General features: G+C 39.5%; 1 protein-coding gene across 10 annotated transcripts in view; it reads right to left on the bottom strand.

The window, feature by feature from the left end:
• Nucleotides 1-25,065, bottom strand: part of Map7d2 (MAP7 domain containing 2) — an 84,467-nt gene that overhangs the window by 43,671 nt on the left and 15,731 nt on the right. For all 10 annotated transcript variants that reach the window (XM_017318641.2, NM_001081124.2, NM_001359310.1 and 7 more), the window contains exons 2-3: nucleotides 11,288-11,365; nucleotides 9,190-9,353 (exon numbers count right to left, since the gene is read on the bottom strand). In XM_017318641.2, coding sequence (XP_017174130.1) covers nucleotides 9,190-9,353; nucleotides 11,288-11,365 — 242 coding nt within the window. The remainder of the gene's footprint in view (nucleotides 1-9,189; nucleotides 9,354-11,287; nucleotides 11,366-25,065) is intronic.

The following is a 25,065-nucleotide window of genomic DNA, read 5'->3' as shown; positions in this document are numbered from 1 at the left end:
CAGAAGAGTGAGCCAGATTCCATAAAACTAGTTACAGCTGGTTGGGAAGCACCATATGGGTGCTAGGAATCTAATGAGTTCTCTGTAAGAGCAATATGTGCCCTTAAACACAAAGCAATCTCTCCAGCTCCGACGATAGAGTTTTATCTAGCCATAATGAAGAATGAAATTATGTCATTTGCTAGAACTAAAAGATCATGATAAACAAAATAAGCCAGACTCAGACATATAACATGTTCTTTCTCATACATGGAAATTAGATTTAAATATAAATTCATATTATTTCATAAACATATGTGACATAAAACTAAAGGGGGACTGATAGAAAATATCACACTTTTCTTTCAGATGAGGAATTTGCATTAAACGATACATACATACATATATACATACATGTAACATGAAAATAGAAAAGAAAAATAGAAAATAGAAAAGGGACTGTTTGGTGAAGGAGGAGTAGGAAAAGGTAGTGGGGCAGGAAATATTGCCAAGATACCATTTTATATTTTTATATATATATACGTATACATGTGTATATATATATATATATACACATGTATACGTATATATATGCAAATGTGAAAATGAAATCCATTATGTTCTATTTTAACTAAAACTAGAATTAGTATAAATCAATCAATCAATCAATCAGGAAAAGTCCTCTAGTACAGAATGATCCAGACACTGTTGTCTGGTGGTCAGAGAAAGAGGGAAGAAAGGGAGGGGGGAGGAGAGGAAGAGGAAAAGGGAGAAGAGAATAGAGGAAGAGAAAGAAAGAGGCAAGAGGGAGGAAGGAAGGGAAGAAAGGAGGGGGAGGGGGCAGGCAGAGAGAACAAGCTATACCTTTTCTACTGCTTCTACTATACATGTTCAAGGATGAAACTCAAGCCCACAGTGGTCCACAATAGGGCTCTTCACAAGAGGTCTCCTCTCTACAAACAGATTTCTATATATAGCCAGGTAGTTAGCCAAGGCCCTCTAAGAATAGCCAGCCTTTAGCTGAGTCAAGTTTTTGTTTGGATAAATTCAGAAATTTCTTGTTTTGCACCTACCCAGTTTGAGTTTTACTAGCCATTAAGCAATGACAGTGTGAGAAGTTTAGATGGGTCAATCCAACGGAAAAGGCGAAGCTACTTTTTGAAAGAAGCTTTTCTTAGTTATTTGTTAGCACAAGAATCAAGAGTTGATCTTTTTCTAAATCCTACCTTCCAGGGCAATTAGTCAAGAAGCTACACTGAATAAAGATTAGATGAGAATAATGAACTGTCCACCAAAAACTTGAGTTAGAAGAACTTGTTCTAGAACTTAAATTCTGAAGGTATGTGGCATCTTGGATGCTATAGGAAGTCACCTGAAGGTGACTTCTACTAAGAATATTAGTTTGTTTAAGGACAGGGTCTCAAGTGGATACTGGACATGGGCTCCCTCCATAAGAAAACTGCTGCCACTGCCATAGTCCTGCCAATTCTTAAGACCTTTAAGAGTCAATGTATTGGTTTTGCCTGATAAAATGATATTCCAGATGATCTGGCATTAATGTAGCTAAATCATTAGTGGCTTTGTTTCAGGACTTTTTTTTAAAATTTGGCTCTGGCCATTTGTAAACCCCTAATGTGATACTAAGGGATACTGAGACTACCAACTTCTGTGATGGGACACATAAGTTTAGGAAGACACCTTTAATCCCAGCACTCGGGAGGCAGAGGCAGGAGGATTTCTGAGTTTGAGGCCAGCCTGGTCTACAAAGTGAGTTCCAGGACAGCCAAGACTACACAGAGAAACCCTGTCTTGAAAAACAAAAACAACAACAACAAAAATGATTTTATAGCCACGTGCTGTTGAGCATTTAACAGCTCTCATTGAGCTCTTCATTGAGTTGATCACTGAAGGCTTCCTTTGGAGAACTTCCATAGTGTAGAGCAATCCCACTTCCACAGAGATCACTCATGAAAACATTAAGTCTTAGTTAGCATCAGCAGTATACTAACCTGATGGAGTGAACTGGTTACCCTATGTGTGGAAAGTCCTTAAACTATACCTGGGTCTCCTGGGACCCTGAAGGTGGGTGCAGGTGACAAAGGCAAGCTTCTCCTTCCTTGGGTTGCTAAATAACCTTAGAAAACCCAGCTCTCTGCATAGACCTAACCTGCCAAAACTGTGCCACATTGTTCCTAGAAAAAATAGAAAAGCATTTTCAGGTTGTTTTCATGCTGACCAGTGGTCAGAGCATATCCTCAATTATATTAAGGATAAAAGAAAGCACAGAATCAGAAAATATCCAGACTATAAAGTACTACAGATTAGGCTGTATCTAACATAATATCCCTTCATCAACAAGGAATATGAGACTGACTACATTAAGTGCTTCCAACACTAATGTTCTATAAAGAAAAATTATGCACAGAAATTGCCTCCAAAGTGGACCCTTGTGACATTGCAGGATGTGCTGAAGCAAGAGAACCATCTAATGTGACACTGCATAGTGTTCTTTCCTGGAAGAAGTAGTTACAGGCTTTTGCCTGAATCAGCAGGATGTCAAGAATTAAAATGTGAATGCAAGGGAGAAAGGGACAAACTCTAAGTCATCAGGGAAAGGAGGATGGGAAGAAAATAGGCAAGTCCAGTGACTCATGAAAAACATACAAGCTAAGAAAGGATAAATCTATCTTAAACTACCCAAACACCTTCTCATGCATTGGCTTCCCCTTCCAAAATTGAGGATTGAACCTAGGGACACACATGTGTTAGGGAACTGCTTTCTCATTAATATATACTCTCAGCCTTCTTTTAAAACTATTTACTCTGAGATACAGTCTCACTAAATTGCTCAGGTTATCCTTGAACTTATGCTATAGCCAAGGCATCTCCTGAACCTTTAATCTTTCTGTCTTAAACACTTAATTAGCTACGGTTACAGAGCTGTACCACCAGACCCATGTGAATCTTGTTTTGTTTTCATTTTAGGATTTTTATCCTGAATTTTTTTTTATTGATACATGGGCTAATATAGCCGAGGTTAGTTTCATAGATTCAAACTGTCTATGAAATCAAGGATAAACTTGAACTTCTGAACCTTCAGCCTCTATTTCGATGTGACTTTTTAAAATAGTGCATAGACTGTTCCATGTCTTCTGGCACTCTATCTTGGTTTTGCCTCCAGCAAAGTCAACTAAAGTAACTGAAGACAGTTTCACATTTCTAATCATTATTTTGTACTAGGTGGTTCAATCTATGGTCAATGTGCATTATGTCCTCTTTAAAACTAAAAAACAGAAAGTGGACTCTGGCTAGGGAAGCAGGTAGGCAGACTGGAATCTTTATAGCTCCCTCTGCTCCTCTAAATCTAATCCTCCAGTTTTATCCTCAGCTGGACAGCAGAACACCTGCTTCCTTTCTCCCTGCCCACATCTCCAATGGACCACACAGAGTTTTCCCTCCTAACCTCCCTCCCACTACTCACTGTTTTTATCTCAGTCACCAACTCCAGCAGGCACTCTCTGGGAAGCCACAAAGGGAATCTCACCAGATAAACACACAAAAGCAACACAAAGAATCTATAAAATTTTTTAAAAGTTAAGTTTTCTGAGACAATTAGCAATCCTGACAAACTCTTATCCAAATTAACTAAAAGGCAGAGAGAATTTTAAAAATTTTTAAAAGTTAGAAATGAAATAGGGAACATAACTCCACACAACAGGCACTAAGTAAATCCAGAGAATCATTAGGAGCATACTTTAAAAACCCTGAACTCCACCAAACTGGGAAATCTAAAAACAAAAAACAAAACAGAACAAAACAAGGTAATTTTCTCCATACATACCAGTTACCAACATTAAATTAAGAGCAGATAAGCAATTTAAATAGCCTCTAAGCCACAGTGAAATAGAGCCACTCATCAAAGGTCTCCCAACCACAGGGTCCAGGGCCAGATTGTTTTAGCATAGAAACCTACCAGATTTAAAACAAAACAAAAAAAAAGGAGTTAAGGAGTTAATGCCAATACTCTTCAAATTATTCCACAAAATAAAAACAGAAGGAACACTGCCTAATTTGTTTCATGAGACTACAGTCACCCTGATACCCAAATCACATAAAGACCCAACTAAGAAAGAATTACAGACCAGTTTCCTTTATAAAGCTAGACGCAATTTTACTCAATCAAATACTTGCAAAATTAATCTAAGTAGACATCAAAAAGATCATCTACCATGATCAAGTAGTCTTCATCCCAGAGATGCAGGGACGGCTCAATATACAGAAATTTATAAATGTAATCTACCATATAAACAAACTAAAAGACAAAACCCACATAATCATCTCATTGGATGCAGAAAAGGCCTTGGACAATGTTTAACTTCCCTTCAAGATAAATGTTCTATAGAGATTATGGATATAAGGGACATACCTTAGCATAATGAAAACAGTTTACAACAAGTTCACAGCCAACCTCAATTTAAATGGAGAGAAACTCAAAGAAATTCCCCTAAAATCAGGAATAAGACAAGGTTGTCTACTTTCTCCATACCTATTAAATATAGTGTATAAAATCTTAGCTAGTGCAATAAGAGGGCTGTAGGACATTAAGGAAGTAAGAATTAGAAAGGAAGAAGTCAAGATATCTTTAGAAATCTTGTGTCTTTGTTTGTTTGTTTGTTTGTTTGTTTGTTTTGTTTTTTTGAGACAGGGTTTCTCTGTATAGCCTTGGCTGTCCTGGAACTCACTCTGTAGACCAGGCTGTCCTCGAACTCAGAAATCCACCTGCCTCTGTCTCCCAAGTGCTGGGATTAAAGGCATGCGCCACCACGCCCGGCCAAAGTATCTTTATTTGCAAACGATGTAACAGTATACATTAATAAACCTAAAAACACCTCCAGGTAATTCTTATAGCTGATAAACACTTTCAGCAAAGTAGCTGGATAAAAAATTAACATAAAAACTATCCCTCCTACAAACAAATGACAGGAAAATTGGGGAAACAAAAACTTTCATAATAATCACAAATCATTAAAATATCTTGGTATAACTCTCTAAGGAAGTGAAAGACTTGTATAATAAAAACTTCAACTCACTGAAAAAAGAAACTGAAGAAGGCATCAGAAGATGGACATATTTCCCACACATCAGTAAGATTACATAGCAAAAATGGCCATCCTACAAAAGAAAAATCAATCTAGTGATTCATTGCAATCCCCATCAAAATTCTAACACAAACCTTCACAGATCTTGAAAGGACACGTTTTAGCTTCACATGGAAACACACACAAACAAAACCAGAATAGCTAAAACAATCCCGAGTAATAAAAGAACTGTGGGGGAAGTCACCATCCCTGATTTCAAATTGTACAACAGAGCTATAGTAATAAAAAAAAAGCATAGTATTGACACAAAAACAGACACGTTGAACAATGGAATTAAATTGAAGACCCAGATATAAATCTACACACCCACAGACACCTGATTTTTTATAATGACTCCAGGAACCTGCACTAGTGCTGGTCAAAATGGATCTCTGCATGTAGAAGAATGTAAATAGATCTGTACGTATCACCCTGTACAAAATTCAAGTCCAAGTGGATCCAAGACCTCAACAACAACAACAGATACACTGAACCTGATAAAAGAAAAAGTGGCTAATAACCTTTAATACATTGGCATGGGAGACAACTTTCTGAACAAATCACTGAGAGCTCAGGCACTAAGATCAATAATTAATAAATAGGACTCCATGAAACCGAAAAGCTTCTGTATAGCAAAGGACACTGTCATTCAGACAAAGGGGCAGCCTATACAATGCTAAATATTTTTACCAATTACAGATCCAATAGAGAGCTCATATCCAATATATAAAAAGAACTCAAAAAAAACCTAGGTATCAAAAAACAAGTAAACCAATTAAAAATGGGATGCAGATCTAACAGTATTCTCCCATCCAAGTACTAACCAGGCCCCACCCTGCTTAGGTTCTGAGATCAGACGAGATCGGGCGCGTTCAGGGTGGTATGGCCATAGACCTAAACAGTATTCTCAACAGAAGAACCTCAAGTGGCTGAGAAATAGTTAAAGAAATGTTCAACGTCCTTAATGAGCAAGGAACTGCAAATCAAAACTACTTTGAGATTCTGTCTTTTGTCTGTCAGAATGGCTAAGATCAATAACACAAACGACAGCTCATGCTGGTGAGGATGTGGAGCAAGGGGAACACTCCTCCATTGCTGGTGGACTATACAGACATTATGAAAATCAATGTGGCAGTTCTTCAGAGAGTTGGGAATTGATCTCCCTAAAGATCTGGCTAAAGCACTCTTGGGCATATACCCAAAGAACATTTTATCCTACCACAAGGGCACTTGCTCAACCATGTTCATTGGTGATCTATACATAATAGCCAGAAACTAAAACAACTTATATGTCTGCCTTAGGGTTTCCATTGCTGTAAAGAACACCGTGACCAAGGCAACTCTTATAAAGAACAACATTTAATTGCAGCTGGTTTACAGGATTAGAGATTCAATCCATTACCATCAAGGCAGCTTCTAGGCAGACATGGCATAGGAGAGGCTGAGAGTTCTACATATTGTTCCGCAGACAAACAGAAGACTGGTTCTCATGTGGTTAAGAGGAGGGTCCCATTGCCCACTCCCAGTTACACACTTCCTCCAATAAGGTCACACCTACTCCAACAAGGCCACACCTAATAGTGTCTCTCCCTGGGCTAAACATATTCACACCACCACAATGTCTCTGAAGAAGGATGGATAAAAAAAATGTGGTATATTTATACAATGGAGTATTACTTAGCAATTAAGAACTATGAAATTCACAGGTAAATGAATACAACTAGAAAGTAACCAACCATGGGAGCTGGGAAGATGGTTCAGCAGTTAAGAGTTAAGACTATTCTTCCAGGTCCTGAGTTCAATTCCCAGCAATCACATGATGGAATCTGATGCACACTTCTGGTGTGTCTGAAGACAGCTACAATGTACTCATATACATAAAATAAATAAAAAATTAAAACAACAACAACAAAAATCATCCTGAGTGAGGTATCCCAAATCCAAAAAGACTATATGATCACTTATATGTGGATAACCAAGCTACAGTCTGTAGAAACACAGAGGTTAGGTATAGAGTATGTGACTGGGGGATAAAGACAGATCTCCTTAGTAATGTAGAATAGAACAGATAGTTATGGAAAGATGATGGTTTGGCTGGAATGAGGGGATCAAATAGGGGAAGAGGAAGATGGGAGGGAATATGGGGAAAGACAGCTTAAACTAATACAATAGAAGCTTCCATATGTGTGTGTGTGTGTGTGTGTGTGTGTGTGTGTGTGTGTGTGAATGAAGGCTTTTTAAATGAAATAACTAAATAATGGATTAGACAGAGTACTGACTGGCCATCTCTTATCACTAAATAAAGTTCAAATAATGGCATTATGTTACATTTTATCTAGCTGCTGGCCAAACAGGTCTCATGGGAATCCTGAAGCAACTCAAGTTGTTGCCAAGACTATAGGTTGCTCTCCACAAACTGACAGCAAACTGACAGCTGAAAACAACACCTACATAAAACACTTAACATGGAGAAGTCAAGCTAGTACCTAAAAAGAGTCATTCCCCACTCTCCCGCTGCAAGGTCAAGACAGTAAGGTACTTGGTATGCTACCAAAAAAGAAACATAAACACCAAGCCAGCCACAAATCTTTTGTTCTAAAATGGGTGTTTTGGTGACCAAGAACCTGAGACTAGATAATTTAGGGATTTAGGAGAAAACCAAATAATACTGTTCAAAAGAACAAAAAAAAATGTAGCAAAAACCATTGCTCTTGGTGACACTCTCCTCTATTCATAGATTAGTTTCCCACTCATCAGAGATGCTTCCTCCTGTAGTAGACAGGAAGAAACAGAAACCCACAGGCAGACATTAGTCAGAGTGAGATACCTGAATGAGGTGCCTCTATCAAACCGCCTCCCCTTCTGATCTTAGGGAACCCCATAGAAGGGGAAGCAGAAAGTGTGAGAGGCAGAGAGGATGGAGGACTACACCAAAAAAAACAAGGCCCTCTACATCAACATGATTAAAATTCATATGAACTCACAGAGACTGGAACAGCATGGGCAGGCCCTACAAAGGTCTACACCAGGTCCTCTGCACATACCATGTGGCATCCAGTTTACTGTTTTATATGGAATTCTTGACTGTGGGAATGAGTGGATCTCTGATTTTCTAAAAAACTTTTCTTGGGATCTTTTTTCCTTCTGTTTGCTTGTCTTGTCCAAATCTTATTGTTAATTTTTGTTTTATCTTATAATATGTTATTTTATTATAAAAACAAAAGTAAATATATATAGTAGTAAGCATTCAGAGACTTTAAAAACACTTTAAAAACACTAAATTTATATAAAAGTCTCTGTATTTTATAGTGTTGGAAATTGACAAACTGCTATATTCATACTAAAAGATGAGTCATTATACCTTATGAATATACAAGAGTACGATTACATCCTTAAAATACACTTGTTAAGAAAATCTATAATTCAAATATGCTTCCTAAATATACTCCCAGAGCTTAGTAATAACGGACTCCATGCAGATAATTGCATTCCATTTCTGTTTTGAAAGGTAACTGGAAAGGATGATTAATGCGAGTAGCTACATTAAAATTTAAATGCACTAGCATCTTTGTATTCAAACAGAATTTTCTAGCAGTAAATAACAGGATCATCTTATTATATGCTTTGGCCTTGATCTGTTCCAGAAGCATGGGCCTCCTCCTGGCATAATACTTAGTTTTCTATCACCCAAAATCCAAGCCACAAGCCCGCCGTGTCTCTTAATTTCATCAGAAAAGGTTGTAGTTGAAAGACGCCTTGGAAACCAGGAAATCCAACTGCTCACAGCAGAGACAAGCAAACCAGAGCCAAGAGAAGGCAAGCATTTTGCCCTGGGTTGTACAACAAACTGGAATGAAATGGCAAAACCTCTTTGCTCCTCTGCAAGTGCTACTTCCTCAAACTCATTGTATTACAGTGCTGAAAGAAGGCGCACTATGTCACCAGGACAAGATTTGGAGGCAGGTCTCTCTCACAGTTGACACTTGGGTAGTACACCAGATGCCCTCAACACGTTGGCCCTATGTGAGTTACTGAGCTGGCTGGGGTGGAAGGCTCCCGAGACCCTACTTACCTCTTCTTCCCGGAGCTTCTGCTTCCTCTTCTCTTCCACTGCTGCCCTCTTCTGATCCTCCCGTTGGCGCTGCTCCTCAAGTTTTCTCCATCGCTCCTCAATTTGTTTCTCATACTGAAGCTTGGCTCTCTTCTGTTTCTCTAAGATCTGTTGTTCCCGAGCAGCTGAGAAATGGAAGCAGTGTCACTCCAACTGCTCCTCATGCAAGTTGGATTAAGACCAAGAACACAGAAACAATAACCTGATGAAATCCCAGGATGCAGTGACTGAGATTGGGTGTTCTCTCTTCTCTGCCATTTGTTAAGTGGTATGGGGCATGTTAATAACTATGTTATCGCTCTGTCTTGGCTTCCTTCTCAGTTATACAGTGGCAGTAATAATATAGTGAAGAAAATTATGCAATGCATGTAAAACACAAAAAGTACTTCCACACATAGGTATTATGACTATTATTGCTATAATTAAGCCAAACTTGTATACAATAGGTAATTCATAGAGTGGCTAGAATGATGATAGTTTAGGGTGCATTCAATCAAAATCGTGTTAAATGAGCATGCACAGTGATCTGAGCAAAGCATTAAGATGTACAAAGTCTTGTCTTTGCATCAAGCCACTTACTAAGAAATCTTTACCTCTACCTAGCCAGGCTAAGGAAAGGCTCTCTGGGGGGTCATAGTGCCTGAACTGTCCAGAAGGCCAAACAAGAATCCAACAGCTTCTTATTCATCTCAGTTCAATGAAGGAAATTATCATCTACCTAACTCACAGAACTCCATGGTGGTATCTATAACTAACAAGAGGTTAAAAAATAAAAGACTTCCTCACTGGGCATACTGCTGTAATGCAGAAAATGCGTGCCCATTTTCTCATTTCTCTTGAGGATGGCCCTTCTAGATCTCCAAGGAGAAGGTGAGTGCACATAGTGGATACCTAAGGACACCGAGTCTTCCTAAGACAGAGGAAGAAACTGTTTTGTTTTATTTATTTGTATGTGTTTTGTCTGCATGTGTGTATGTGTACCATGTATGTGCAATGCCTAAGGACACCAGAAGAGGGCACTGGATTCCATGGGACTAGAGTTACAGACAGTTGTGAGCTGATATGTGTGCTCTGGGAATCAAATCTGTGTTCTCTAAAGGCAGTCAGTATTTTTTTCTTCTTCTTCTTTTATTTTTCTATTATATTGTATTTTATTTTTATTAGATATTTTCTTTACATTCAAATGTTAACCCCTTTCCTAGTTTTCCCTCTGAAAACCCCCTCTCCCTCCTCCCCTCCCCCTGCTTACCAACCCACCCACTCCTGCTTCCTGGCCCTGGCATTCCCCTACACTGGGGCATAAAACCTTCACAGGACTAAGGGCCTCTCCTCCCTGACTGACTAGGCCATCCTTTGCTACATATGCTTGTGTTTTCTTTGGTTGGTGGTTTAGTCCCAGGGAGCTCTGGGGGTAGTGATTAGTTCATATTGTTGTTCCTCCTATGGGGCTGCAAACCCCTTTAGCTCCTTGGGTCCTTTCTCTAGCTCCTTCATTGGGGACCCTGTGCTCCTGGCAGATACAGAAGTGGATGCTCACAGCCGTCCATTGGACTGAGCACAGGGCAGTTAGTATTCTTAACAATGGAAACGGCAGGGTAGTGGTGGTACATGCCTTTAATCCCAGCACTTGGGAGGCAGAGGCAGGCGGATTTCTGAGTTCGAGGCCAGCCTGGTCTATAGAGTGAGTTCCAGAACAGCCAGGGCTACACAGAGAAACCCTGTCTGGAAAAACAAACAAAACAAAACAAAACAACACAACAACAACAATGGAACCATCTCTCCACCCCCGCCCCCTCAGTGGCAGCAATTGTTGTCCATAGCTCCAAGCATCCTGCCTAGGATATAGTGGAGGGTCAATATTTTGTGAGTGAATGGTTTATTAATTCCAGCTTTTGTTATCATGCAAGTTACTGTGTGAGTTCACACTCAAGCCTCTAGACTCGTCTACCAGTCTTAGTTCTCTTTCCAGTCATTCACAGATTTCTAAAGACCTTTAGAAATTACCTCATTTCTACTTTTCTACTTTTGTGAACTTCAATAGCCAAAGTATACAACTTACCCAGACATTTTTCTCTTTCTTCTCGTCTCTCTTTGGCTAATCTTTGTCTCTCATCTGATTTTAAAAATCCATCCATTCCTGTGAGATAGAAAACATAATTTTCAGTTTTTTTATTCTTCTTTATCTACTGAGTGCTAGAGATGGTTGGGTACATGTCCCTCTTCGTCTGGACATACATACACATTATCCATTGTCACCTATTCATTTCAAGGAACTCACTTCCTATCATACATTCTCAGCCAGCCCCAACAATTCAAGGGCAGCAGTCATGGCTTCCACCTGTGCTTTCCAACGTGTGGTGTAGTGGTGCTGACAAGAGTCCTTTAGCTAATCTTTGTCCCAAGGCCTGACCTGGAGGGGTCAGAAATGCAATTAAGTGACACAGAAACCTAGCTGTATGCAGAGACACTCATTAGTCCTATTCTAATCTGGCTTGAAGGTCCATGGCAGAATAGTTTAGGGGAGAGCAAAAGCCACAAGGTGAATATGATTTTGGATATCAAATATTATACAGTTGAAAAAGATTTCATGTTCTGAAATAAGTCAACTGTGGCAAATACATATAAGTACTTTAGACCACTGCAAAATGTATCCCTCAAATTTAATTTTAGTTCTGACAAATTTGCTTTGATGTCAATCTTAGTATCTCAGAATTTCAAAAAATAAATATACTTCTATGTACACAGCATGCAAATGTCTGTAACAGTTAAGATGAAATGAATAATACCTATCCCCCCAAATGTCTAAGAAATATCCCTGCATCTCCATATCCATACCCCACTCCTTTCATGTCCCTAAAAAACTTTCTAAATTCAAGATTAAATAAATAAGTGCTAATTGTCCCTTGGAGGGACAATTACAAGAATAATTCAGTCCTTGACTACAAACTGACATAATTCATGTTTAGTTTTAGTCAGTTCTTAATTATGATACTGCCAACAAAATGAATGTCATCATGGATTTAAAGATCCAACTCCAACTCATTCCAAACCGTCAACAATGTGACTTCAACTCCTTATCTAATTTGACCTCACCACTTCTCCCCTCCACTAATATCTTCTAGTTTACATTGCCTGCCCCTCGTTCCACCAACACCAACACTGCCATCTTTTTAACCTCGTCCACCTTCTAGGCTCCAAGATCCATGATACTCCATGCTCCCATACCACTTGTGAAGCCCTTACTTCATCCTTCTTTCCTGTACAGAAAAGTAACTTCCTCTCCCTGGCAGCCTCTAAAGTGATATATAACTGGGACTGCCCTAGGTTTGCCTAGGTCCAACTACTACCTCTTACACAGGGTGTACAACACAACACACACACACACACACATAGTGCTGAAATTGATAGAGGAATAAGAAGAAAACATAAGGTCTTTTCTTAATTTAGGTTTTAGTCTCTATCTTAAGTTCCACTCGGAATAATTTGTTCTGTCTGAAAAGCTTTTAAAAAAATAAAAAGCCTGGGAGGCCTAGTCACATGCAGCCAATGTACCTACTCTCGACCTGAGCCTCTGTCTTGATGATAAGAAACCTGCTTTACATATGAGGCAAGTCAGGGGAATGATCAAAATGCTCTTTAACTAGACAAAGAAAAACTGGAAGGAAAAAGAAATGGTCAAAAAGCTGCCCCAGAAGGCTGTTCCATGGACATGCAAGGTCTCAGGCTGCCCTCTTGTGGGCACATGTAAGACACAAGTTTCCCTTCTAGAAACTCCTTATGATCAGGGACATGGTCAGCAGCAGCTTCATCATAACAGAAGTAACAAACAAGCAGTTACTATGGACCAACTGCAGCCACGCGTGGTGATAGCACATGCCTTTAATCTCAGTCCTTGAGAAGTGAAGGCAGGAAGGTCATTTTCAATTATAGGGCTAGTTTAAGGCAAGCCTGAAATCCATGCTACGTTTTACACACGCGCATGCACACACACACACACACACACACACACACACCACTATGAACAAAGTACACTATATGAATTTATTGGCCTCAACCACCCTATGATGACATCTTACAAGTGTAGAAACAGGAGTACAAAAAGGTTAATTAATTTGTCCCAGGTCACATGGTTAAAAGTAGGCAAACTGGATTCTATTTAACCTGGGAACTTGACTCGAACACTCTCACTTTCAATGACCAGTTTTTCAAAGGAAATGTAGCACCTTCTTTGGTGCTTTGATTCAGCAGACTAACAAATCATATCCTGATCCCATGAGCCTGAAAGTCTGGAAAAGAAGTACAAGTCTGACAGAGAAGTATGAAATAGGCAGTATTGAGAGCCAAGTATGGGCACAGCTGTGCATAGATGCAGCAAGTATCCCTTCAGCTCATTATTCTTCTCTCAGACTGATGGTTTGGAAATATTTACTCCATGCTATCTTAGAGACTGATGCTGGCTGGAGAATGGGTGAAAGCTGTAAGACTCAACTTAGGTTCCTCATGGCTTAAGCAAGCAATTCAGCTTTGCTGCACTAATAAAAAGCAAAACAAAGCAAAGCAAAGCAAAACAGCCTAACATGGGTAAGGTGGAATCTCTGTGCTATCCATTTGGCAGCCATGAACTACACAAAGACAAACAAGTAGAAGTTCAGTTCCTAGGTCACATAGCACACATTGGATTGCTATTCTACTGCATAGAAATGGTGGAGAAGCCTGAAAGGTCATTCCTGTGACTCTTTCCCCTCAAGTTTAGTTACTCTGGGTCAGATGAAAAAAATCAGTATGTGAGTTCAATCAGGATTGAAGTTTTACTGGGTACGGTGGTTTGAGTGACAAGTGAGGGGCCCCCATAGGCTCATATATTTGAATACTTGGTTCAGGTTAGTGGAACTGTTTGGGAAGAATTAGAAGATGTGGCCTTGTTGGAGGTGGTTTGCAACTGTAAGTGGGCTTTGAAGTTTCAAAGGTCCCTTCCCTCTTCCTTTCCACCCCCTTTGCCAACTGTGAAGACAGGATGTAAAGCTCTCTGCCACTGCTCCAGTGCCAAGTCTGACTGCTTCCCACCATGATGATCATGCACTAAGCCTCTGAAACTGTAAGCAAGTTTCCCAACTAAATGGTTTGTTTTATACGAGTTGCCTTGGTCATGATGTCTCTTCACATTAATAGAACATTAACTATAACACTGGCTAAGAAAGCTAAGGTCCCAACCCCTCCCTCTTCCTCCTCCCTCTTCCTCCTCCCTCTTCCTCCTCACAGCATATATGTCTCTCCTATTTAATGGTCTAAACGTTTCAAGAACTTTCTATTTAAAGAAAAGCTAAACAACTTATCTCCAGCTTTTACCTTTTGACTACTGACAAACTTCCAGAGGCTAACAAGAGACCTTTGGGCTCATCTCAATGTAAAAAGAGTTGGAAAATAAATGAAATGTCCACGGACTTGATCAGATACTACCCACAACAAAACAGCTAAATTTAAGACAGAGGAATCATGTGAGATTATCACAACCACCAATGCAGGAAACGCTTTCTAAAGAAATAATACACTCAAGGATTTAACTCCAAAGAAAGTCTTTCTGTGTCACCTAAAATTCTAAGGTTTGTTTTCCTATATAACCATCCTTTATTCTATTGTGCTTTACATGTGGACCTTTATTTTCTCTTTATCAAAACCTAGACACATAACCTTATCCTGTAAGCCTCCGTAAGATCGGGTGGCCGACAGAACTGTGCTTACCAGTGATTGTGGAGGCAGGGGAATAGGAAGTAGAAAGCTATAATGGGCATCAAGAAAGGGGTCCTTGTGGTGATAGAGGGAGCCTCAATGTTGACTACATTAATATAAACACATTTGTTGTGGCATTGCATTATAATTTGGAGATCTCTCTGTATGAGATTTTCCATAACTGCATGTAAATCAACAACAACCTCAAAACAAAGACATTTAAACTATGAAGAAAACAAATCTGGCTCAAGTATGAAGCCCTGGGATAGAGCTAAACAAAAAAGAATGTTTTGGAAATACCCCTGTTCCCATTCTAGATGTAGCAACACTTGCCAAGGCAAGTACATTCAGATAAATGTATGCCTCTGAAATACAATTTGTCAATACAAAAATTAAAAACCAGTGATACTGAGCAAGCAACCACCAGGCTAACCCCACCCTTCACTAATTTACTGTTGGTGGGAATAGCTTCCCATTACCCTTGAGCTGCAGCAAAACCTCACTTTTAAATGAATTTTATTAGCCTGAAGCACTCTACTAGAATATTAATGAATTAATATTAGTCAATTATTCATGGATACTGTTAAGAACTATTACTGAAATTCAAATTTTCTAAGGGAAGCCATCTGTTTTAAAACTTAACTGAACAAGTGAATTTTATTTTATTGTTTATTTTGGCTTTTTGAGAAAGGATCATTCTACAATGTAGCCCAGACTGGTCTCAATCAAAAATCATGGCATTCCTCCTACTTCAGCCTTCTAGGTTTCAGGGATTATAGGATGTATATTAATTACCACATCCGGCTCTGAACAAGTATATTTTAAAACACCCTCAATTATACTAAGTAATGAGGTTGAAACTTTATGATGAAACTTCAGTGTCTGGGGGACAAGAATAAAGAGCTTATATAAGAAATTCAATGAAAGCGCCCACTTTCTGTGGGGAGTCTCCCATATCCTTTCATGAATAGTCAATCTCTGGCTCAGTAGCTACACGGGCACAGATTTAACAGTGGATCTAGTTTGTACTACAACTCTCTTTTAAACACACTGGAAACAGATCACTGCTTCCCAGCTTTAGAGACATAGTAGAATCACCTGAGGAACTGGGCTGGATAGTTTAATGCTAACTTGACACAAGCTAGGTAAGAAAATGCCTCCAGCTGGGCGTGGTAGCGCACGCCTTTAAGCCCAGCACTCGGGAGGTAGAGGCAGGCGGATTTCTGAGTTCGAGACCAACCTGGTCTACAGAGTAAGTTCCAGGACAGCCAGGGCTGCACAGAGAAACCGTGTCTCAAAAAAAAAAAAAAAAAAAAAAAAAAAAAAAAAAAAAAAGCCTCCACACTCCACAAAATGGAGCTGCAGGGAATCTTATAGGGCATTTTCTTAATTGGTAATTGATGGAAGAGGACCCAGCCCATTGTGGATGATGCTCTGTCAAGTTCTTTGCCAACTTGGAATCCTACCAGCAAGATTATTACTATGTGAGGCTTCTTGATTATTTGCCTCCATAAACATGAGCCAAAAATCACTTTATTCAAAAAGTAGCCTGTACCTGGTGCTTCATTATAGTAGCAAAATTGGAATATTATAATAATAATAATAATAATAATAATAATAATAGCCCCAAGCATGGTGATATACACCTTTAATCCCAGCACTTGGGAGACAAAGACAAGTGGATTTCTGTTAGTTAGAGGCCAGCCTGGTCTAGATAGTGAGATCCTGTCTCAAAAACTTAGTAATAACTATGATGAAGCAAAAGATTAAAGCTCCAAAGGATGCAGTTTGACTAGCTAGAGCCATAAAAGAAGGAATGAAGGGGAAGGGAAATGTTATGAAGAACAACTAAGAAGTTTCACGTTTCTTTCTCTTCCTTTAGCATAAACTGGCTTTAGACTCTGTACCTGTTATGATAACCTTAACTTCTGATGATCACTGTGCCTCTACCTCTAGAGTGCTGGAATTATAGATATGAGCTCATATATAAAACCAGAATGTATGGTTTGCATCTCTAATCCTAGCATTGCTATACTAAGTGAGAGGCAGAGAAAGGAGAGTTGCCCAGAAGTTCACGGGGCCAGCTAACCTGGAGTATGCAGGCCAGAAGCAAAAACAAGAGAGACCCTACATCAACAAGGTCGAAGACAACTGACATCTCAAAGCTGTCCTCTAAACTTTTACACATTTACTGTGCAATGTGTGTGAGCAAGTGTATATGCATACACACACACATGAAATACATATTAAAACCAATTAATTTGTTGATATAGGGTCTCTCTTGTTTTTGTCCCTATGAGGATAGCAATAAATAATCCTTCAGTATTAAAATCAGAGCTTAATCAGATACATGTATAATTCATACAAAAATAAAATGCTGTTTGCATTCTAATTAATATCACTCAGAAAAATAATATTAATATACTCAAAGATAGCTTAAAAATGACAAAAGATAGAAGAAAATGAAACTCAACTGGTTATCTACTGCACAGCATGATGCAAAAGCATAACTCCTACCCTGGCTCCTCATTAAAGAAGCAGAGTTCCCCCTCAACAGAGGAATGAATACAGAAAATGTGGTACATTTACACAATGGAGTACTACTCAGCTATTAAAAAGAATGAATTTATGAAATTCCTAGCCAAATGGATGGACCTGGAGGTCATCATCCCGAGTGAGGTAACCTAATCACAAAGGAACTCACACAATATGTACTCACTGATAAGTGGATATTAGCCCAGAAACTTAGGATACCCAAGATATAAGATACAATTTGCTAAACGCATGAAACTCAAGAATAACGAAGACCAAAGTGTGGACACTTTGCCCCTTCTTAGAATTGGGAACAAAACACCCATGGAAGGAGTTATAGAGACAAAGTTTGGAGCTGAGATGAAAGGATAGACCATCTAGAGACTGCCATATCCGGGGATCCATCCCATAATCAGCTTCCAAACACTGACACCATTGCATACACTAGCAAGATTTTGCTGAAAGGACCCAGATATAGCTGTCTCTTGTGAGACAATGCCGGGGCCTAGCAAACACAGAAGTGGATGCTCACAGTCAGCTATTGGATGGAACACAGGGCCCCCAATGGAGGAGCTAGAGAAAGTACCCAAGGAGCTAAAGAGATCTGCAGCCCTATAGGTGGAACAACATTATGAACTAGCCAGTACCCCGGAGCTCTTGACTCTAGCTGCATATGTATCAAAAGATGGCCTAGTCGGCCATCAGTGGAAAGAGAGGCCCACTGGACTTGCAAACTTTATATGCCCCAGTACAGGGGAACGCCAGGGCCAAAAAGGGGGAGTGGGTAGGTAGGGGAGTGGGGGGGAGGGTATGGGGGACTTTTGGGATAGCACTGGAAATGTAAATGAGGAAAATACCTAATAAAAATATTAAAAAAGAAAATATTTCTAGTTTTTTTTTTTATTAATTATATGCAAGTACACTGTAGCTGTCTTCAGACGCACCTGAAGAGGGCATCAGATCTCATTACGGGTGGTTGTGAGCCACCATGTGGTTGCTGGGATTTGAACTTCGGACCTTCGGAAGAGCAGTCGGGTGCTCTTACCCACTGAGCCATCTCACCAGCCCCCCCCAAAAAGAAAATATTTCTAATTTACAAAAAAAGAAGCAGAGTTCCTATGTTTATAAATAAATAAAATATCAATATATACAATTTCAAAGGAAGCTAATATAGATCATGTACTCTATTCACAGTATGACCTGCTACTTACATGAAGTCTACACAGCTTAGAGTAGGGCTCCCTAAGGTAAACTGGTAACTGAACACTGAAGTCTGTTCACCCCAGCTTTCTTTATTATATGGTAGCCACACAGACCTCATGCTTCCATACCCTCTGAGCTTCTGATCATTACAGGCTTTTTTCTATGTGTCTATTATTTACCCATAAGAATTCAGACTCTACTCCTGTTGGGAAGTAATCACACACATATGAAAAAAAAACAGGCAAATGATACTATATGAGTGAACATGGACAACACAGCAAGTGTATAGATTTCTATCATAAACAAGATAAACAGTGTCCTAATTCCATTTTCCTTATGGGATACAAGCCCTGACTTATTTTTTATCATAGATTAACACTGAGCAAATATTAAAAGGCTGTAGACTCGGAAGGTACCTAATACCTGATTTCTGCTCCTGGCCAACATTTGTCTAAAAAAAAGTGCGAGTAACCATCTTCAGGTCCTCTGTGACCCACTTTAGCCAGCTCTGTGAGTCTCGAGGGCTTCCCTAGCTAAACAGATGAGCTTCTATCAGCAGGAGTCTGACAATTTTCTGTCTTAAGAAATAAAACAAGGTATTGTGTAGACAGCTCCGTTAGTAAAGTGCTTGCCGGAGAAGCCTGAGGACCTGAGTTCTGACCCCCTGCACCCACACAGAAAGCAGGGGCTGCCTGTAATCCAAGCATCAGGGAGACACACAGGATTATGGGGGCTTGCTGTCCAGTCAGTCTAGCACAATCAGTGAGCTCCAAGTTCAATGGGGTTCCCTGGCTCAAATATAAAGCAGAGAATGAAATGATTTAATATTGGACATTTACCTCCAAATATACACAAGTTTATGCACCCCTCCGTGACAAATATAGAAACATACATAAAACACACACACACACACATCACACACTTCAAAGTTGCTCTCAGAACAACAGTTTAGTCTATTTCCCCCAACCAAAACTTACTCATGAATTAAAAAAAAAAAATGGCAGGACAGATCTTAGTCTAAGCGTACACTAAATGGCAGGACAGATCTTAGTTTAAGCGTACACTGTTTTTTTTTTCCTATCCTGTGTCTCTGAAAATTCCACAGCAAAGACCTGCTCATACTTGCTGTATTCCCAGCAATAAGGAGATATAATAGAATATGTGTGTGCATGTACATGCATGTATGTGCATGTAGAAGCATGTATGTGCATGTATCATGATCAGGAACACACACTGCTCTTTTTTTTTAAACACCAAGCAATTAGCAGACTCATTACTAAGACCCTGATAATCCTCTTTCTTCAAGATTATTTGTTTTGAGCAAAGTGGTTTGCCTTAATAGGGAACAGTGACCAATAAGAAATGACAAGGGCTGGAGAGATGGCTCAGCCATTAAATGTTAGGCTCACAAGCAAAAATATAAGAAATAACAAAATATTCTGATTTACCCACAAGAAATTCCCTTGTCCGAAATTCTCAGCAAGAACCCAAGCATAACTAAACCTTTCTATGTTTATGTTTATAATCAATGCAGCATTTTGTAAAAGTTTTAAATATTAGTTTTTAATGCATTTATAGTTTTTAAAATTTTTTAAATTTGTTTTTTGTGTTCTGAGATAGGGTCTTACATAGCCAAGGCTAGCCTGAAACACCCTATATAGCTGAGACTAACATTGTTCCTCCTGTTTGTATCTCCGAAGTGCTAGAATTACAAGTGTGCCGGAGTGCTGGGATTACAGGTGTGCACTACCACAACTGACACAAAAATTCTGTCCCAGAATTCACTCACTCACTCACTCACTCACATGAAGTCTTAGTTCACCACTTCCAGACCATATCATAGATCAATACGAGATCAACTTTTGGCTCCACTTTCATAGACCTATCTCTGTTATCCTTACAGACCAGCCAGTGAAAATCCAGATTCACAGTGGCCGAATGAAAGAAGGTGACTTACAAGGACAGCACAGTGCTCAACTGTGCTATGTATCCATCATTACTTTGGGGGGGGGGGCTGAAGTGTGTGTGTGTGTGTGTGTGTGTGTGTGTGTGTGTGTGTATATAGATAGGGTCTTACCAGGTAAATCTGGTTGAGCTGCAACTCACTATGTAGACCAGGCTGACCTCAAAATCAGTGTTCTGTCTGCCTCATTAGTACTGGGATTAAAGGTGTCCCTATGCTGGGGGTTGGGGGTGCTGAATTCTTGTATTTGCTTCTCTCAACAATTCATTCAATTTGGGAATTACTCAAGGATTCAGTTAACAAGCTAATGTCATGTGAGAAAAGTGAAAGAAGAAGGGATATGAGGGGAAGGGAGCATGTAAAAATATATCAAGACAGGGAAGACTAGTGGTAGGTTGTATAGGGTTGAGGATTGAGGGGAAATAGGGAAATACTGTTGATGAGTGCAGATTTTCTTTCAGGGATCATGAAATGTTGTAGAATTTATTATGGCAGTGTTTATAGAACTTTGAATATGCTAAAACATTGTATACTTTAAATGGGTGATTTTGCAATGTCAAGAAAGAAAGAGAGAGGGGGAAGGGAGGGGGCCTATGTACTATATAGCTCAATGGTAGAATGCTTGCCTAAATTGTGCAAGGTCTTGGGTTCTAACTCCAGCAAAAAACAAAAGACAGAATCTAAGTATGAGGCTCACACATGCAATCCTAGTACTCAGGAGGCAGATAAAGGAAGATCGCTACTAGTCTGAAGCTGACCTAGTCTACACAGTGAGCGCCAAAGCACCCTTCATAAAAGACTGCATTTAGTACCACCCCACCACAGATAAAAAGAAGAAAGGACAAACTATGAAAAAAAATAATAATACTCAACATAAAACATTAAAGCCACAACTATAAGATGAGAACATGGGGAAGGTATAAATGGGACACATTAACAAAAACAAAATTAAGGCTTATTCTTTATCCAACACAGAACACTAAATCAGAAAACCAAGTATTTAAGATATTTATCTATTTTAAATAAATTGCTTCATGTTTGAAAATACAATTAAGCCGGGCGTGGTGGTGCACTTGAGAGGCAGAGGCAGGTGGATTCTGAGTTCAAGGCCAGCCTGGTCTACAAAGTGAGTTCCAGGCCAGCCAGGGCTATACAGAGAAACCCTGTCTCAAAAAACCAAAAAAAAAAAAAAAAAAAAAAAAAAAAAACAATTAGCTGCAGAATTTGGGATCTGAATCAGAGAATGGGATAGGGGTGTAATGTGGCCTAGTGGTAAAGGGTCAACCTGGAAAAGCACAAGTCTCTGGGCTCAATTCTTCAAAATACACACATACATGCACATGCACATGTACACACACACACACACACACACACACACACACACATGCATGCAAACATGCATACACATGAAATAAATATGGAAAAGAAGTAGTCTGGAGGCAAGGAAGGTCGTAGAGAAAAACAAACACCACATGAAGGAGAGTCTACTCTAGGAGCCAGGCATCCAGAGCACTGCTGGAGAATCTGACCCATTTGTGGTGTTCCTTGCAACTTCCTGTTCCATAAAAGAAAGCCTCAAGAGTGGCTGAAAATGTGTCAAGTAGCAAGGGAGCCACTTAAAACTTCAGGTCTAAAAGCCTCATGGTGGGCTTGATAATGATTTTAAATCTCTGATATAAATAACTTTTTGTACTAATCTTGAATAACTCCTGATAGCCAAGCTACCATCAAGATTCTCTCTCCTGGAAGTCCTAAGAAGCTACAAATCAGTGAATACAATAATTTTCAGCTATATATAGTGCCAAACTATAGAGAATTACTATATGACCCAGGAATTCTACTTGTTGGTACATACCCAGAACTGAAATCAGAAATTCAGATATTTTCATTCCTATGTCATAGCAGCATTATTCATGATAGCAGAAAAGGGAAACAACTCAAGAGTCCATTGATAAGTGGATAAACAACATGTATGTTATCCAAAGAATGAATTATTCAGCCTTAAAAAGAAGTAACGTCTGACACATGCTATGACATCATTGAATTATGAAGACATTATGCTAAGTGAAATCAATCACCAAAGGGTAAATTTTATGTAACTCCACTGCTATAAGTTATCTATAATAGGCAAATGCATAGAAACAGAAGATAGAGAAGGAAATGGGGTGTTACTGTTGAACCTATTCATTACAGAGCTTTCATTGACAATGTTAAAAATATTCTGCAAACAGTACTGATGGTGAGACAGCATGGTAAATATACTTAATGCCACTGAACTGTGTGCCCTTACAATGATAAAATGATAGTTTGTATTACATATATTATCACTGTAAAAGGAATTTCAAATTAAAATTCTTACATGTAAGAACCCACATTTGATAAGATCCAAGAATAGGTCAACCCAAAAGATAGTTCTCCAATATGTATTATGTATTTATTTAACTATTATGTAGATGAGTATTTTGTTAGATATATGTGTGTGCAGTATGAGTGTACAGTGCCCTACAGGCCAGCAGAGAGCATGGGATCCCCTAAATTTTAGAGTTACAAACTTTTAAAGCTACCAAGTGAATGCTAAGCAAACCTGGATTCTCTGAAAGAGAAGTGAATGATCTTAACTGCTGTGCCATCTCTCCAGCCCTTCTTTTGTGTTTGTTTGTTTGTTTGTTTTTAGGCAAGCTCTCACTCTGTATTCCAAGCTGGCTTCTAACTGACGAAGTGCCCTAGGCTGGCCCTGGAAGGAATCATAGCAATACTCCTGCCCCAACCTCATGAGTGCCATGATTAGAGGTACGTACCAAGTGCTATGACTGGAGGTATGTACCAACATGCCCATGTTCTTTAGCTTAAAGTGATTACTTATAGGAACCACAGACAGAAATAGCCGAAAATACATCCTTCTGTAAAAGAAATTTCCTATTATCTACATTGTAAGTAACAGATGCACAGGCTTTCTTTTCTAAACTTCCTCTTATCTGCCTGTGGTAATTTGAATGAGAATGGTCCCTTTAGGCTCTTATGTTTGCATACTTAACCTCCAGTTGGTGGAACTAGTTGGGAAGGATTAGATGGGGTGGTCTTGTTAGAGGGGGTGTATCAGTGGGGTGAATTTTGAAGTTTTCAAAAGCCCATGCCATCCCTATTGCACCTTCAACTTCCTCCTTGCAGTTCAGTTTGAGAGATGAGCTCTTGGCTGTTCCTGCCACAATGCATTCCCTTCACCATCATAGACTCTAATCCACTGGAATTGTAAGTCCAATGAAAGGATTTCTTTTATAAACTGTCTTGGTCATGGTGTTTTATCAGAGCAAAAGAAAATAACTGCCTAAGGCTGATCTAGGCAAAACTTAGGAATGATTACTAACGAGAGATTTTATATACTTAAGATAACCTTAGCTCACCGTGTATCTTTTTTCAAACTCCCATAGCTTAATTTCACATCTTCCCAGAAACTTCCCCACAAAACCAAGAGAAAGCTCTACTCCCAGGAGCTCTAACACACTCAGGATCACAGAATCAGATGTGAAGAGAACACAACATCGACACCAACACCGGAAGTAACTGGGACCAGCAGGACCCAGGAACCCAGGAACTCAACCTGACCAGTGGCACGAGTTCCTTCCAGTCTGGGCCGGTGCCCTGAGCAGACCTTGGGCTCAAACTCTGCAGCCAGTCCCACAACACCCAGATGAAGATCCACTCCCAGGTACTCTAACACACACAGGATCACAGGATCGCAGGAGCTTGGTCATACCAGGATCTCAGGGTCCCAGAGGCAGCTTGACTCCCAGGAGCTCTGACACACTCAGGATCTCAGGATCAAAGGATCCCAGAATCACAGGATCCCACAGACAGATGAACTCTGAGGAGTTCTGACACAACAAGGATCACAGGAAGGACAGGCTCCAGTCAGATATAGCAAGGGCTGGTAGCACTAGAGATAACCAGATGGCAGGAGGCCAGCGTAAGAACATAAGCAACAGAAACCAAGTTACTTGGCATCATTAGAACCCAATTCTCCCACTATAGCAAGTCCTGGATACACCATCACACCAGAAAAATAAGACTCGGATCTAAAATCACTTCTCATGATGATGATAGATGACTCTAAGAAGGACATAAATGACTCCCTTAAAGAAATACAGGAGAACACAGGTAAACAGCTAGAAGCCCTTAAAGAGGAAACACAAAAATCCCTTAAAGAATTATTGAAAAACACAATCAAACAGGCAAAGGAAATGAACAAAACCACCCAAGATCTAAAAATGGAACTAGAGACAGTAGAGAAATCACAAAGGGAGACAACCCTGGAGTTAGAAAACCTAGGAAGTTAATATTGTTAGTTAATATTGTTGTTCCACCTATAGGGTTGCAGACCCCTTAAGCTCCTTGGGTACTTTCTCTAGCTTCTC

Source organism: Mus musculus, chromosome X, assembly GCF_000001635.26.
Source record: "Mus musculus strain C57BL/6J chromosome X, GRCm38.p6 C57BL/6J".
NCBI lineage: Eukaryota > Metazoa > Chordata > Mammalia > Rodentia > Muridae > Mus > Mus musculus.
Note: the sequence above shows the minus strand (reverse complement) of the source record. Positions and strands in the feature narration are given on the sequence as shown.